Consider the following 18660-nt stretch of genomic DNA (forward strand, 5'->3'; position numbering starts at 1 on the left):
CTCATTGTAACACGTAGTTAATGTTGTGAAATGGTCAATGTTAGATTTAACCAACAAAACTACTCGGTTAGGTTCAATGGTGTTCATTATGTCTTCAGTTTCTGATAATCACTTTAGTTGTTCTTTTATCTCAGACATGTATTAGGGTGTTACATACCTTGACATCTTTCAGCGGAAACAGCCTTCCTCTTAAGTGTCACTTGGTGGTGGTTGTGACGCGTCTTTATGTAATACCCTTACACATGTCTGAGATAAAAGAACAACTAAAGTGATTACTCGATTAGGTTTAGAAAAAAGATTGTGCTTGGGTTCAAGTACTTTTTTATTACGTAACAAAAGGTTTATTATGTAACGTTATGTATGGTTTATGTCAGGCTGGCGTGACATATTTACGTCATGTGAGTGACATCAGTGTGCGTAAACCATAGGTAAATTACATAACGTACATTAAAACAACTATGACTTTTGGTTTTACACAGGACATAGTTATGTAATGCTACATTAAAACAACACTGACTTTTGGATTTGAACAGAGCACAGACAGTGCTCCTGGGGTGAAACGTTATCTTGTATCTTCCTCTCCCTCCCGCCCTATGTGGACTTTCTGATTCTTTGTACTACATCAGTTGCTCTCAGCGTCAATCAATCAATCAATCAATCAATTTTATTTATAAAGCCCAATATCACAAATCACAATTTGCCTCACAGGGCTTTACAGCATACAACATCCCTCTGTCCTTAGGACCCTCACAGTGGATAAGGAAAAACTCCCCAAAAAACCCTTTAACAGGGAAAAAAAACGGTAGAAACCTCAGGAAGAGCAACTGAGGAGGGATCCCTCTTCCATGACGGACAGACGTGCAATAGATGTCGTACAGAACAGATCAGCATAATAAATTAACAGTAGTCCGTATGACACAAGTAATGCCATAGATAGTGTTTGAACACTAGAATATTTTGTGTTTACTCGCTGCATACTCACGTCATACGTGCATGAAATAGCTGAATTAATGAATAACCTTCTGCCGGTATGTCCTCTGCATCATATGTCCCTGGAGGATCTCAATGCTGACTGGCTATCCGGGCGCCAATTGGTCATTGAAGTTAAGATTTTTCAACTCTGGCAAATACGCATGTGATGCAAAATTATGCTACACGCGTCTTCACATTGACTTTACATGTGATTCACTCACGCAAACGATTTTAAACGTGCCCTCTGTGAACATGACATTACACTGGAGTTAGTTGAAAGCCTAATGCGTCTCATAAAGACATTAAAAGGATGCCTTTAATGTTCATAACACACACCAAGTGTCATTATTTGATGACCTGAGAATGAGAAGGGTTGAATATGAAGTTGAAATTGCTATATTTATTACAAAACAATTTATAGAACAGCCTCAGAAGCGAATTTCACATAATTTTAATTACGAAAGTAAAAGACTAAATACAGCCACCCAAAAGAGGATTTTCCTTCATCGTAAGGATATTGCCACATTTGACTCTACTATGATACTCGTAAAAAGTACAGTATCTGTAACGGAAGCTTGTTTCATCTGAACTAGAATGATCTCTAATGCTCATCAACAGTAAGTTTTGGGGGGAATGCTGGGACTTTAGGGTCACTTTTGGGCACCACAACAAAACAAGGGAATAACTGAGGATCCCTGTAAGTATACACTGACTGAATATAATCAATGAACTATATCAGGAATACATAAATGTACATGCACTGATGGGATCCATTCATCTGTCTGTGTGTTGTCAGAGTGACCAGCCGCGATTGCAAAACATCCAGCTCAGCTCAACAGGTGAGAAGAGAGCAACACACACACACACACACACACACACACACAAAGGTGAGACGGGTAAGAAGAATTGGATGACACACAGTGAGGGACAGAGGGAGGGACTGAATTACCATAGAAACTGGCTGGACTGATAAGAGAAGCAGCAGAAAAAGGTGAAAGCTGAAGTGGTCCAACTGCCAAGGTCACTGTTCACCCAGACTGCTGCCACATTGATTACTGGTTACAGCTGATGTTTTCGGAGCTTTTTAAACAACCAGGAAAAGGTGTGTTTAGTAGCCGCTGACATACAGCTGCACTGAATTCAAAGCCTTTTGGATGTTTTTGTGTTTTCTTGTGATTATTCTGATGGGCGACAGCATAGGAGCCATATGGAGTAAAAGACATCGCCAGCACAGGTAAGCTCTTTGTCTGACAGCAGATTGCAGTGATGCAGGTATTTATGAGTTCGATGCAGTTCTCTTTACACAAACCCTAAACTCCTAATGCACCTCTCCAGACTCCACAGAGGTTATTTTTGGGCCAGAGCGTTTGCTGAAGCAGTAAACGGTTCATTTTTAAACACCTGTTGAAGATTTGTCCTGAAGCTAACTTTAATACCATTAAAAACTTACCCTGGAACATTTCTTGATATGATTGAATAATGAATTCAGAGGCAGATGATACATCAGGCTGGAGTGGGTTTTCTCAGAAGCTATTAGCTGTTCCTGGAAAACAGCCACTTCTCATTTGGCCTCCGTGCAGTCAAGAGAAGAAAAATGGACACTCCTAGTAATATATTTTTGACAAACCAGTACGTGTGACATTGATTTTGTTATTTTGTCAAAACAAGGTGTCTGTGCTTAAAAAGTCCTCAATTCAGTTTTTTTCAAGAAGACCATTGAAGTCACAGGAAGTCTTAAACTTGAATTTATTTTAACAATAAGGGTTTTTTGTTTGGTCACCACTACTACATTTCTTCAGCAGCAGCAGGGTTTGATCACCCATAAAATTCAAGCTAATCCCATGCTTAAAAAACAAAACAAAAAAGATCTTCGACAAAGTCCCAAACAAAAAAATTGTCACTAATGTAACAATGTGATTTGTACTAAATGTGTTCCTATTGTTTCAGGCAGCTGTTCATTTTCATTGACTTCTGTGTTGTATAAAAAAGCTATTAGCTGACTCTTGAAACATGCTAGAGTTGTATAATCCATCACAGTGCTACTTAATTTATTTTTGTTTAACAGCTGGCTTTGTTCAGTAGCATGTTTTCTTAAACGTCATGTATGTGTGAAATCCAGTTTCCCAGCTATATTTCTCCTAAAAGAACTTAACCTTGTATAGATATAACCAGGTTTCTAACCTAATGTTAGCATGTGCAGCAGAGCAGCAAGGTGAGGGGAAATATTGTTACACACAGCTGGTATATTTATTTTCAATATAGTTTAATTTAAAGTCAGACACAAACTTAAAGGAGCTCTATATAATATTCAGAGTGTATCTATTGGTTTCAGTAGGAAATTTAAACTGAAAAAACCCCTGAAGTCATATTTGTGACTCAGAAAGTTGGGAGAACCTCACCAACCCTGACTTCAAAATCCAAAATGTCTTCTCCATGTATCAACAGTAGTGAAAAGTGTAGTAATATTCTGTTTATTAACACTATGTGGTCACTATGGTGTTTGTATGCCCAAAATACAGCTTTATGCATTGTTGCTAACTAGTATTGCTGACAATGGTTAACCTGGCTAGAACAGGCTACAACTTGCTGCCAGTGGCTTAGCCTAGGTGGAATAGGTATTGCTAACAAAAATTTTGGTTTTCTGACTGGAACACGAACACATTCTCATTCTGACCCTGTCACATTTTGACGGTTGGTCATGGACATTCTGGGACGTCATGTCAACTTCTGCCTGTTACATGCACTGTCTGTTTTCAAAATACATTTACGTTTTAACAGGAAGTTTGTGTACAGTCTATTTCAAAATAAATGCACTACATCACAACACTGCAAATTGACGTTTTTTTCCTTCAAAAACTAACGCACATGGTTACGTTTAGCCAACACATGCATATGGTTGGGTTTACGAGAAAAGAACAGGGCTTCGCTTTACATTCACATGGAGAATGAATACCAGCCTTTCGGGTGAAAGTAGGTGGTTGTTGAACCCACCCACCACCCGCCCTACTCAGACTTTTTGCTGCCTTACTTTCCTTGTTGTCCTGCCGCGTTTCCCCCTGACACTTGTTTAACGGCGACCGTCCTTGTATTATGCTGACATGAAAGGATGGCTTTTTTTTTGTCGGTGTCTGACGCTGGAAGTCACTGACCAACTGCCGGTTTTCATGGTCAACTTGGGTGCAATGTCATTCCCAGCTCTGAACTCTGACTTCCAAGGTAACCGCCTGCTGTGGCTCAGAGGTATAGCGGGTCGTCCACCAATCGAAAGATCAGCGGTTCGATCCCGGGCTCCTCCAGGCTGCATGTCGAAGTATCCTTGAGCAAGATACTGAACCCCAAATTGCTCCCGATGGCTGTTCCATCGGTGTGTGAGTGTGTTAAAAAAAAAACTGAGTACCAGGTGGCACCTTGTATGGTATTGTATGGAATGTGTGTGTGAATGGGTGAACGTGACTCGTAGTGTAAAAAGCGCTTTGAGTGGTCACTAGATGACTAGAAAGGCGCTATACAAATGCAGGTCCATTTACCATTTACCATATGAGCGCAGTTGCAGACTGCAGACGTTTAGCTAGCCGGGGGGATACACACACAGAAATTCACAGGAAGTCAAATGCACTAACATGCATGTGTGGCTTTACTGTCTACCAGAACAACAAAAGAAGGAACTCGGAGCACACATAGTGGGAAAATGACCTCATTCTCTGCTCAGGATACCATTACTCCACTATGTCTTTACATAACAAATAGCTGTTTACTGCTATATTAATGTTCTGAATATTATATAGAGCTCCATTTAAGTTTTCTTTATCAGTCTAAATACCGTAAAACTTGAATTAAAAGCCTAGTCCCAAATAAATGCCCAGTCCCTTTTTGCTAGCTGGGTATAGCTACATACATTCATTTTATAGTAGTTCTTTAGATGTACAAAACTGGGTTGTTAGCTACCCAGTTTAGCTGACATTAGTTAGTAGTAAAAGTTATAGTAATATTCATCAACAACAACAGCACAGCAACAGTTTTGTAAAAGAGAAATAAAAGCCTGTACCATATAGACGTCTGTCCTAAAGAGTTGAGTGATTTATTAATTCAAGTTTTACAGCAATTGTAAAATTGTCTCACATATTAATGTTGTAAGGAAAAACTGCTCTCATTGCGCTGTCCTAACAGATTTTCATATTGTAGAAAAATGAATGAAAGCCATTGGAGGCCTGGAATGGAAGTACAAATGTTTTCAAATTTATAAAACACTTCACCATTGTTTGCTAAATGGTTGGCTGTAATGGATGGATTATCTTTTAATATTTTGTCAATTTTTTATTTGTTAATGGGCGAAAACATGCAAAACATCTCTCTTGGCTTCCATTCATTTTTTTACAGTGTAAAATCCAGACTCTTGAAACCTGCTTGAGTTGCATAATCCTTCAACACTGAACATCAAGGGCATTTATTTTTGTCAAAGTAACATCATAGTTCAGAGGTAACCCAGTGCAGACAAATGTATCTCCATTTTGATGCCATTATCATATAATAATAAATCTGCCAGGAAAATGGACGCAGGCTTGATGTACACTGCAACTAGTTACAGCACTCAAACATCTTGTTCTAATCTAAAAAAAAAAAATCTAAAAAAATATTTTGTGTATTCAAAAATAATCTGCAACTTTAGCACCTTACCTAAAGTTGCAGATTATTCAAAAATAATCTGCAACTTTAGGTAAGGTGCTAAAACTTATTGTCTGAATGGTGTTCCTACATTAAAAGGTTATTTCATTGACAGTTACACACCAAAAAGGAAGTCTAAATGTCACACCTTCTCTGTGTTTTTAGCTCTGAGTCAGAATTGTTCAACTTCAGCATATTGATGAGACTACCCCCGCAGGTTGTAAGACCATGTTCAGCTTATGGAGCGTAGACCTTTTACATCTTATTTGTATCGCACTGTTAATATGTCATGTTACTGGTTGACACATTACCCTTATTTGGTTGAACTCTGAGGTGAAGTGGTGGTATCACCTGCGGATGTCACACTTAACACTTACGCAAGCACGCACAGCTGCACCTGCCTGTGAGCTGATGATCCTAATATGCAGGGGTGATGGTGAGGCTTTCAGCTGAGGGCTGGAGCATCGCCTGAATGAATCCTGTTCAGTTGTGTTGACTATAATGATGATGTAGCCCATCTATATGAGACATAAAATATTTTTAGGATTGTAAAGACAGCACTAATGAGATCTAGTTCATTATCATTGGAGTGAGAGCAAGACCAGCATACGGAGGGGTGCATGGAGACACCTAGGGGAAGTGTGGTTACTTATTGCTGAGTTAATGGGGTGAGAAGAGACTGAATCAGCAGCATACCCTTGTACACAGGAAGGCAAACAAGCACTAAGAATCAGCAGCATACAACAGGAGGTCAAACAGATTGTGCAAAGGCCCTAGTAAACAGTCAAAGGGGTAGGGTGGTAGGAAGCACAACCTCTTTCCGTTCCTCCCCTTTAATACAAGCCAAGACGACACGTTTTTTTTAAGAAGACAGAAGTTATACTTTGAGCTAAATGCTAACATCAGCGAGCTAACATACACTGTAAACCCCAGTCCATCCATGACACAAAATTTCAATGTAAAGTCTACATAAATGCCCCAGATTGTCAAAATGACACAAAAACTGTGTTCACCTGACACAAAAACTCATCCCTTGTGAGCTTGACATAACTTTCTTTTATGTTAAATCAACAGTTTTTGAGTTATTTGACAAAAATGTATATAGACGATTTCACCTGTTTGTAATAAACACTAGCATTGTGCACGTAACATATTGTGGTGTGTTGGGGCTAAATAGATGTATTTTCCTAGCATGCCGTGAGACAATGTGTTTAAGGCCATTAGCTGAAGTAATTTTGTTCTAAATCACTCATATTATCCACTACGCAGTGATTAATGTTTATGTATTTCACAGTGGTTCTAGTAGGTTACAGTTAATGTTGTGGTATAAGACATTTTGCACCATGAGTTAAGTCGAATACACAGTTAGTGACTTCCTGCCTGTGTGGATATTAGAGTGTCTAAAGCCCTTTTTAAATAGGAATTGTGCAAATTAGCAGGAAAGCCCAATCAGTCTTCTTTCAGCATTGGCAGTATAAAAACAAAATCGGGGAGTGCAGCAAAATGCCGCCTGCCTACTTTTGTTCATACAGAATGTGCCTATTTCGGGGCAATGGGGGGCGTGAGCAAGTAACAATACGTGTAGCTCAGCGTGTGACGTAAACAGTGACGTACTCCAAGGGAAGCCGCGGCTGGTCAGTCCTTCTGCGCATAGATATATATAATCATAGATGACTCATTCCTGTGGCTACTGTGCATCAACGTCGCCGCCATCTTGGGGAGGTCGCGGCCGGCTGGCTATTACTGTTGTGTATGGAGATAAGTCTTCAGCAAACTTGGCATGCTCACTCAAAAGTCTCAAAGTGTAATTGGGTGCCGGTCCAAAAAATTACAGCACAGCAGAAAAACCCGACAGCACTCATTAATAAGTATAATACTTTTTAATATAGTGGATTGCACAGCAGCAGTCAAACGGACGTGTTTCAGCTCATACCCATCCTCAGCATTAGGAAATGGCCACTTTAGAATGAAAATACAGACAGTACTTACTGACCCTCATGCCGACAAGAAGTCCAGTGTAGTTTTTTAATCCATGTCAGGGACCAAACAGTAAGGCACAGAGAACACCAGGTGTGTTTAACAAAAATAATAATTTATTTCCAAATTAATCCCACAAACAAAATCACTTTCTCAAAATTGCAAAAAAAAACCTAGAGAAAAATAATTTGAAAAGTAGGGCCCTTTAACTCAAACTGAGGTCAACTTAAACAAACAGCAAACTGAACTGAACTGAACTTAACAGACCTCCTGAATGACACACAAGGGAGAAATTATATAGACACAGGCTAGCCTTCACAACACACAAAGGGGGGGGAACAGGAACAAACAATTTACTCCAACCAAAATAAATTGCAAATGAATAAACATTTAAATCAAGAAACTATTTACGAACAAACTAACGCTCAAACTAAGAAGAACCAAACTTAAAGCCCATAATTAATTAACTTAAATAGGATCCCCAACAGACAGACTCCCCTGCTGGCACCACCAAGTTGGCCTCTCCCACTTCCTGTCAGGTGGACAACAAAAAGGCCATCTTGAGGGGCGCCACTTCCTTTTCACCAGTGGAGGCATCGCAGGGATCATGCAACAGAAAAAAAAGGTAAAATAGAATTAATACAAGCAAATAACCATGATGACAGAATGTTAACTAAAATGCGTGCACTCATTCAGAAACAAACTGTCCAAAACCAATAAAGTGTGTGCTGTATGAAAACAAAAGGCTATGTGTAGTCATTATCTGAAATGTTTGAATGTAGAAGAAAGGAAAAAGAAAAGTACTAACACTTTGTAACATGTGGTGCAGCCACCACAATCCACAAAACTCGTTCAGGGTATCGGAGGATAACAGCTAGGAGTGCTGTGTTTACATGGCAACTCGCGCGAGACTAGCTGATGGCTAGTGGTGGTGCTAGTTCTCGAGTCTCGCGAGTTGCCATATAAACGCAGCACTCCTGCAGGGCAGGCTAACTGACCACAGTGAGAAATTGTGCTATAAAAGTGGAGTAAATTATGTCTTTTCAAGTCAATTTTGTATGCCAAGGCTTCAGGGCACTTGGATTATGACGGACGAGCTGTTCTGATGTTTTTGAAATGCATTAGCGGAGTTTTATTACATTTTCAAAATGTGGGTTCCATGCATTTCAAGTGTAGCTGTTATTCCGGCTAGCTGTTATCCTCCGATACCCCGAACAAGTTTTGTGGATTAAAAAACTACACTGGACTTCTTGTCGGCATGAGGGTCAGTAAGTACTGTCTGTATTTTCATTCTAAAGTGGCCATTTCCTAATGCTGAGGACGGCTATGAGCTGAAACACGTATGTTCGACTGCTGCTGTGCAATCCACTATATTAAAATGTATTATACTTATTAGCGAGTGCTGTCAGAGTTTTCTGCTTTTTGGACCAGCACCCAATTACACTTTGAGACTTTTGAGCGAGCACGCCGAGTTTGCTGAAGATTTATCTCCATACACAACAGTACTAGCCAGCCGGCCGTGACCTCCCCAAGATGGCGGTGACGTTGATGCATCGCTGAAATGGGCCGAAGCTCTCAACGAGGTATCTACTGTATATGACATCTATGCTTCTGCGATTCTCTCATAAGTTGGCCCATCCTTCACCGTCCCTGTCATTTGACGGTTAATAGCCTCTTCGTTTGCGAGGACAAGGAGGGCGTGCAATTCTTTGTTTCCCTAGTTGCTCATCTTTACTGTAGTTTCTTTCAGGTTTGCGTTTCCCTCTTGCTACTAGCTGCTCATTCCTGCTATCAGCTGTTTCCTATTTATCCACCGCCAGTGGGTTGCACTTGCGGCGTCATCAACAGCTCCTCCCACAAGTCATCAACAGCCCCTCCCGTGGCGGAAGTGCGCCTCATTCTTTTTAAACCAAAAAGGTTCCGCCAATATGTCTACCCTACGAGGCGGAAAATCGGGCACCTCGGATCAACTCGCCAATCCAGCTCTGTGTGTCTAAATGCTTGCAGCTTGCCGGCAAAACCGCCCAAGATTCGCCGAAAATCTGGCAGTGTAAAAGGGGCTTAACATACAGTTGTGCTGTGATGAAATAAAGAGCCCTCTCTGATTCAGAATTCATCTCTTTGTCTTCTTCTTGCAATTAAAAAATCCATGTTTCCCACAATTTATTTTTATAATTCAATGAACTTGAAAAAAGTCTTGTGAAATGTATATTGAATGTTTTTTTCTTCAAATGAAATAGACTTAAATGAGGAGAAGTATTATACATTCTCTTTTTATTATATAGGTTATAACATATGACAGTTTTGGGGCTGTGCTGAACATTCAGAAGGAGAAGGCACATGTCAGAGATCGTATCATAAATGTCTGTTATTACAGTGGAAGGCTTTAGATGTTAGCTTGTAATAATCTTTTCATATATAGAAAAAAGTTTTTCAGGCTCAGGCCCAAACCGTGGCCATACAGTACGTTTATATGACATTAGAGAAAATCCCTTTATTGAGTTAGTCAGACTAAAACCAGACTCTAAAATACATGTAAATACACATTAGTCAAATTACTCCTGCATGTATACGGTCAATCGGAACCAAACTGGCCCAGGCGCATGCTCCACAGTGTCCACCTGGGGCTTTGACATTGAAGTTAAAAGCATTAAATGCGTAACAGAAAAAAAAGCCTTTAACAACATGGGGAAATCTACATCCAGAGCTGTGCATTTTCGGATGGACGAAATGTACAGAGCTGTAAAGAATGCCATAGCTAACTTGTTTGTCGATTGTTTGGTCTGTGACATAATAGGTTAACCAGAAATAGGTCCAATACTAACAAGCTGTAAGGAGGCACATCACCACCTATTGTAGTGGAGTCGGATAAATGGATAATAAATGGATTCCCCTCCCTTGCTTTTATTCTAGGACATACACCGATCAGCCAAAACATTAAAACCACTGGTGGGTGATGTGAATAACATTGATCATCTTCTTACAGTGCAATGTTCTGCTGGGATTCCTTGGGTCCTGGCATTCATGTGGATGCTACTTGACGTGCCTCACCAACCCAAGCATCGTTGCAGACTAAGTAAACTCCCTCATGGCAACAGCACTTGACAATGGCAGTGACCCCCTTTGCAGGACAATGCGACATGCCACACCACAAAAACTGCTCAAAGATGACCTGAGGAACAGAACAAAGAGCTCAAGGCGTCAACTTGGCCTTCAAATACCCCAAATTCCAATCTGATTGAACATTTGAGGGACGTGCTGGTACACCAGAGATACCCCCGATCCGCGGTGGGTCCTATTTGGACTGAGTATGGCTATGACCTGTCAGTGCATAAACACAAGACCTCTGGAGGGTGTTCTTTGGTGTCTGGCACCAATGCGTCAGCTTCAGATCTTTTGGGTTCTGTGGGTTGTGAGCTGGGGTAACAGCACTTCCCACAGATGTTTGATCAGACTGAGATTTGGGGAATTTGGAGGCTAGGTCAACGCCTTGAGGTCTCTGTCATGTTCCTCAGGCCACTCCTTAGGAGTTTTCGTGGTGTGGCATGGGGCATTGTGCTGCTGGGGGGCCGATGCTACTGGGGAGTGCTGCTGCCATAAGGGGGAGTACCTGGTCTGCACTGGTGTTTAGGCAGGGGGAGCGTGTCAGGTGGCAATCACATGAATGTCAGAACCCAAGGTTTATCAACAGAACATTGCATTGTCACAAGGTGATCAGTGTTGTTCATGTCACCTGTCAGTGGTTTTATTGTTTTGGCTGAACGGTGTAGTTCGCAGTCAGGTTGGGCTTGAAAAGAAATATGCAGGTTCATGTGGCGTCGGGCCTGCACTAGACTAATGGTCAGGAACCAGAATACTGGACAATTTAAATTTTGACCTGAGTATGACGCTAGTGGAAAAAATTAAGGGACCACCAAACCATTCATTCATCCAATTCCCATGTTTCCCATTGCTTAAAGTCACAATGTGTAGGAATTTCTCACATCTAACGCTGAAATCATATATTGCATTCAAACTGATAGTCCACTCTAGCACCTCAATGTTTCAAACGCACATTGCAACAACGGTAGCCGCTGTGTACCAAAAAGCTATGATAACATTGATGAAACCATGTCATACGATACTTCATGGAGTATTCATTCATGCTCCTACACAGACACACGCAATGCGAGTTGACAGACCCCCTCCTCACCATGCTGGCTGTGTTTACAACGTAGGACTGTTGGCGCGGGTGTAAATCGAAACAACCCAATCACGTCGGGTCTATGTCATTGGTTCGACAGCCCATTGGTTCGACATCCCATTAGTCCGACTGTCCGCGGTGCTGAATGGCTCGCGGCGGGCGTATGGTGCGCCGCGACCGGCTTGAGGTAGACCAGGCTCACGGCTTTTTGTTTGTCACTTTCTTTTTCATTTTAACTCATACCATGATCTTTTCCTGACCCTAACCAAGTGGTTTTTGTGCCTAAACCTAACCAGACCTTAACCACAGGGCATCATGATGATTTCAGAACGGACTTCGGAACAATGAGTTTAATATGGTCGGAACAATGGGATGTCAAACCAATGGGCTGTCGAACCAATGGGCAGTTCCCATCACGTCTTGTCTTTTGACAACTTACAAGTGGCTCAACCTCGCACACCTCATCCCCCTCCTCGCATCACTGCACCGCTGACAGCTGTTAGCCGCTGTTGCTGGCGCTGGGCATAATTGCCCGGGTAGTGTGTGTTCATTAAATTTGTTGTGCAGCACTTTGGTAACCTTGTTGTTTTTAAAATGTGCCATATAAATAAAGCAGATTGGATTGGATTGGATATTGGCCTGTTTTACAAATGCCCGGTTGTCTCTGCAGCCAAGGTGAATTACTCAGGAGGTATCATTGAGTTCAAAATCTCTTTTGCAAGAGAGACCTTAGAACAAAGTTCAGTACAATCACAAGTATTAAAATATCAACAGGTAGAACTGTAAGGATTCTCACAGGAATCAGTGTCTTCAACTCAACTTGTTTTGCAGTTTATTTGAGTATGAATTAACATAATATCAGAAAAAAAGCCAATTTCAGTTCAAAGTTGGTATGAGGAACTTAAAAAACTAATAGGTGATCATTAAAGTCTTAAAATCCACTCTTAGTGAGACACAAAACATGCATGGAATGTAAGAAAGTGGAAAATGTACTAATAACATCATACTTTGCAGTATTTATTAGCAAGCTAGCTAACATTCATTTGTTAGCTGGCAAGCTAGCTTCCCGTGTGCATCACATCCGACACTGCCTACATTCTGTATGAATACCGTGTCGGTAGGCAATGGTCATTCGCCTGCATTCATTCATATAAACTATGCCTTTATACTACATCACCTGGTTTCCCCTTTTGCTTTCATCGTAAGTACTACAGCCATCAGAGATAGCTGCCTAAGAATAAACACAACCATTGAATGGACCGATAACAGCCTTCTGATCCTACTAGTAGATCTACCAGCCCCCTTTAAAACCATATCTACGAGGCTGATAACCACTGACAACGGCAATTTGATTGAGTGATACCATTTGAAGCGAGTGAGATGGTATTATCAGCATAAAAATGGACAATGACATTTGTAATTGGAAAAAATATATATTTTTGTATTGAGAAAAATGCAGGGAAGGTGCCTTTATCAACCCTTTATAGACTTGCTTTGAAACCATTTGCAAAATCCAGATTTTACCAGAATGAGTCGATTAGAACCTGCTGTAAGTATCATTAAAACTAATGGAAAGCAACCACAGACATGGCTATTTTGTGCAAAGAGCCAGTAAAACACTACTAATTGCACTGTTATGCTAATACAGTCTATTGGATGAAGTGAGATACTCAAGGAGTACAAATGGATGACTAATTTGTGTTTTAATTTTTCTAGGTCTACACCCATTCGTGGATATGATCATCTGAAATCTTCAGAAAATCCATTGTATAGGACCATACAAAATTACCATTAAACAGTACAGAGTACAAGGATGACACAGAAGACGGTTGACAGAATCCCAAACACACAAGCTGCATCCTTGTTCAACTTCTCCCTCACATGAAAATCCCTTCATCCCTCACAATGTCATCCAGAGGTGGAATTTCTCCCAACATTAGTGTATCTGTACTCCAGGACTTACTCAGTTCCCCCTTGCCCTCACCCTCCACTACCCCTCCATCTCCATCTTGCAGCATAGATGAGTCCTACAAGTACATCTTTCTCCCCATCTGTTACTCTTTTACGTTCCTCTTCAGCATTTCCCTTAACTCTGTCGTCCTCTACCGTTCCTTCCGCCGGACCAAGCGCTGGAATGCTTCACTGATCTACATGGTCAACCTGGCCTCTACAGACTTCATGTACGGCCTGTCACTGCCATTCCTTGTGGCTAGTTATATCATGCGTGACCGCTGGATCTTCGGGGACTTCATGTGCCGCCTGGTCCGTTTTCTCTTTTACTTTAACCTCTACTGCTCCATCTTCTTCCTCACTTGTATCTCTGTCCACAGGTACCTCGGTATCTGCCACCCAATGAAAGTCATCACACTAGAGACCAAGAAGGCTGTCAAGTGCACTTGTGTCCTGGTTTGGGTTGTAGTGTTTGCTTTGACCTGCCCTATCTTCCGTTTTGCTCAGACTGGTCATGTGACAAGATTGGGAGTGCTTGGTGGCAATGCAAGCAGTATTGACAACCGTAGCCATGAGGTATCATTGATAAATGGTAATGCCAGCTATGGTAACATGGGAGGGGTTATTGAGGAGTACCAGAATTGTTGGGATGATGCAATTGATAAGGAATTTCCAGATTATGTACCCTATGGCATCATACTCCATTTGCTGGGCTTTTTTGTCCCTTTTTCCATAATTGCTTGGTGTTACTCTCACGTTGTCCTGACCATATTTAGAACTCTGCATTCTCAGCCCTCATCCTGCAGAGGTCGGAGAGATGAAGGACATGAGGAAATAGAGAGAAGAGAGAGAAGCAGCCCTGCAATAGTTGCAAGAGGAAGAAGAGGAAGTAATGGACTGCCAAGGGCACTGGGAAGAAATGAAGGGATTTCCATTTTTCTTGGTGCCCATTCCCCTTATGCCAATCGCAGACGTAAATCTATCAAGACCATCATCACCATCACCCTTCTCTTTGCTCTGTGTTTTTTCCCCTTTCATGTTACTCGAACCATCTTTCTCCTGCTAAAGGTCACCAAGGGAGTCCCCTGTCACACTATGACCATGGTCTCCATGTGCTATAAGATCACAAGGCCTTTAGCATCGTTCAACGCATGGCTCAACGCTCTCCTTTACTTCCTGACTAAAGACAAGGGGGGAGCTCACTGCTGCCAGGCGGTAAACACCACCACCCAACAACATGCTGGGCTTCTATTGCCACTAAGGATGATGGGAAAAGGAGAAGATGCAGAGGAGGGAGGGCTGGACGACAGAAATGACAATAAGGAGAATAAAGCATTTCACAGTCTCTCATACATGAACAGAGCAAAAGTCAGATATATAGTTGAATGAATGGTTTCATGAGGAATGAAAGAAGAATTTTAGATGCACTGTAGGTTGACCTTTACTGGAAAACAAAGTATATGAAATATAATATAAGTGCTATAGCAAAAGCAATGATTAAAGAAGACCCACCAAGAATCCTAATATGCCTTATATTTCTAATTGTACGTGCCTGATTGTTGGTCTGCAACAAGTCATATTTAGAAAGTAAACCAGTGGGTAAATGCAACATGTATGCAAATGCGACGCCTCATTATGGTGATAATGTGTTGTTTTGTTTTACAGGGTGTATGTTTATAATGTGTTGCAGATGAAGTGTGCTATAAGGGGAACATTGATTTTCTTATAAGTTGTTTTTACAACTGTCCTCCAACCACATGTAAAGGTAAACGTGTTTCTACTGGTTGCAAATGGCTACACTTGAAAATGCTGTGCTTATAGAAAGGGACAAGGAGCAATCGTCAGTCAAATAGGAATATTGGCACATGCCGTCAGACAATCTCTCTATGAAGGCATTCGTGGTGTGAAAAAATGAGAGCTTGAAAGAGACAATGAAAACCTTTCCACACCACGGCAATTGCTGTTGTGAAGTTAGAATTTATTGTTGTAAAGGTGTTTGTTGGGGGTGTGGGGGGTTAGATGCTGCCAGACAATCTGACAAGCTGTGTTGGAACAAGATGTACTATGTATGTGATTTCCTCAAAGATTTTTCTTTTACTTGATGGTATGCCCTGATGATGATGGTATGGATATTTGACACACACATGAAGTGCATGTCAGATCACTGAACATTGTCTGGAGCCCTCTTCCCTCACATCTTTCCCCCATCAGAATTGGTTTTCTGTGCCAGACGACTCATTCCAAAAGTGACAATCCTACATTCATGCCTACTTTACATGGTGATTGGCCAGGTATATGGTTTCTTTTTCTGTGTACAAATGAGTGCAACACTATAAATGCCGTCAAAGAGAGACTGTCTGAAAAGTGTGCAGGATTGTCCTCATTTGACGATTTGTCACACCTTGCCTTTCTCTATGGTGACAGATTTACCCCATTTTCAAGTGTGACCTTTCGGAGTAAATTTTAACACTTGTGTTTTAAGACATGTACAGACCACACTTTGTATGAACTCGTGTTTGAGGCATATTGAGCCCTTATGTCCTTTTTATCACCACTTCTGCAACATAGTCCAAATGCATATATTTTTTGAATTTATCAGATCATTGAATTTTTGATTCATACATTCATTTCTTCCAGACTTGACTGTTTGTTGTAATTTTCTCCTGTCCAGCCTTTTTCTCAGTCATCTGTCAAAAGCTTGCAAGTTGAACTGCTGCTAGAATCCAAACCCTAACCAGAACATTTGATCCCATCACACCAGCCTTGATCTATCTTTACTGCCAGGGTCAGAGCAGACATCCAAATATTCACCCTAACTAGCACCTGGCTGCCTCTCAGATCTCATTACACCAGATAAACCTGTATGTACCCTTTGTTGTCTGGGTTACTTTTCAGAATGCATGAAAGGTCATCCCAGACTTCAGAGCCTTTTCCTTCCACAGTCCACACTTTTAAATTAGTCTTCCCACCTACATTAGTGTAGCTTCTTCCTTGAAGACTTTTAACACCGGACTTGAACCCAAAAAGTGTTGACCAACAGTATCCTCTTTGTAACCCTCAACCTGCACTTAAGCAATAATCTACACTGGTTTCATTGTTTAACTGTTAACATTCAGTATGTTTGCATGACATGAAAGAAAATCCATTTATTGTGTTAATCAGGCTAAAACCAGACTTTTAAAATACGTATAAACATGTTACTCCAACTGAAATCGTACTTACTCGATAGTCGGACTAACACACCCAGATAGTGCGATTGGGAGTTGAATTACTCTTGCATGTATACAGTCAATCTGACCCAAACTGGCCAAGGCACTCGGCGCATGCTCCACAGTTTCCGCCCCGGGCTTTGACCTGGAAGTCAAATAGTACTAAATGGCAAAATCTACATCCAGAAACGTGCATTTTTGGAACGAAGAGACGCAGCTCATGCTGTATCCGCTGAAAGAGTTAAATATTTAATAGCACAAAATGTACAGAGATGTAAAATTGGGCCATGGTACCATGGTACCAGTTTGCTGCTAGCTAACCGTAGCTAACTTGTTTGTCGAGTTTTTGGTCTGTGCATTATAGGTCAACCACAAAAAGGTCCAATACTAACAAGCTGAAAGGGGCCATATCGCCACCTATCATAGCGGAGTCGTACATAATTTCGGTCAATAAATTGATTCCCCACCTGCACTTGTATACTGGGACAAGGACAGCGGCCCAATTAAATGGCCATGCATGTAAACATACTGACTGTTATACATTGTCATTATTTTTGTAGTTATTGCTGTTTCACTCTCTTATTCTACATGCTCTAATTTTCTCTTCATTCTTTATTAATGCAGTTTACAGTGTTAGTACCTATTCTAATACTGTTTTGTTTATGTATTTTTTGTACATACAGTATGATACACATTAGTGTGATAATGCACTTAAATAAACTTTACAACTTAAACTAATGTGTTGGACATTTGGAAACTGTACCTGCTGGTGGCACAAGATGAAAGGTCAGGGAATCACTGAAGTAATAGTGATTCAACACTTTAGGTACCAGAAATGTCTGGACAAAGTGTGTTACCAGAAAACAAGACACTGTAGTTTAAGGCAATGTTGGGCATCTCAAGACTGTCTTCCTCAGAGCAGCTCTTGGATGTTTTGGTTAGTAGCTTGCTAACAGGCTAAAATTGCAGTAAACACCAAGTCTCCAAACTTCTTGATGTGGATGTCTGCAGAACACCGGAGTAGGCCACTACCCAGAGGAAACCTACATGCTCATAGTAAGGTGCCAGGTACAGGTCTGAATATAGACTCTGGTATGCTGTGCTACCCTGTGGAAATGTACCATAATGCTTAATCTCAATCTAACTCTATTGTTCTATCATTTTGCAATTACAACATTTGAAAAAAAAAAAAGAGAATACAATGTAGCCACTGAGCCACCCTTGGCCTGATATCTCAAACCAAACATTGGATTTATGTTGAGCCGGCAGCTAGCAGCTAACAGTGCTAACTCCATAAATTTTTTTTTATATACTTTACTAATCCCCGAGGGGAAATTCAATTTTTCACTCTGTTGTCAATTACACACAGGTCCGAACACACACATGCACAAACAGGACCTATACATGCACTAAGTGGAGAGATGTCAGAGTGGGCTGCCCATGACAGGCGCTCTGAGCGGTTGGGGGGTTCGGTGCCTTGCTCAGGGGCACCTCGGCAGTGCCCAGGAGGTGAACTGGCACCTCTCCAGCTACCAGTCCACGCTCCATATTTTTGGAGCGGACGGGGACTTGAACAGGCGACCCTCCGGTTCCCAACCCAAGTCCCTATGGACTGAGCTACTGCCGTGCTAAACAACAGCAACAGTGCTGACAGAGCTAAAGATTTTAAGGGGGAAGAAGGGTAGCACTACACCTCTGCCATAATGA

At 41.2% G+C, this 18660-nt stretch overlaps 1 protein-coding gene across 1 annotated transcript; it reads left to right on the top strand.

Annotated features, from left to right (window-relative positions):
- The first annotated feature begins 13675 nt into the window (after positions 1 to 13675).
- LOC126404163 (P2Y purinoceptor 3-like) lies at positions 13676 to 17641 on the top strand. The gene has a single exon (XM_050067182.1). It carries the CDS (start codon positions 13676 to 13678, stop codon positions 15131 to 15133), a length of 1458 nt encoding a protein of 485 aa, XP_049923139.1. The 3' UTR covers positions 15134 to 17641.
- The last annotated feature ends 1019 nt before the right edge of the window (positions 17642 to 18660 follow it).

Source organism: Epinephelus moara, chromosome 17, assembly GCF_006386435.1.
Source record: "Epinephelus moara isolate mb chromosome 17, YSFRI_EMoa_1.0, whole genome shotgun sequence".
Lineage (NCBI taxonomy): Eukaryota > Metazoa > Chordata > Actinopteri > Perciformes > Serranidae > Epinephelus > Epinephelus moara.

Excerpts from the sequence above, each read along its gene's own strand:
- LOC126404163 (XM_050067182.1), top strand. The coding sequence starts at position 13,676 with ATGAAAATCCCTTCATCCCTCACAATGTCATCCAGAGGTGGAATTTCT.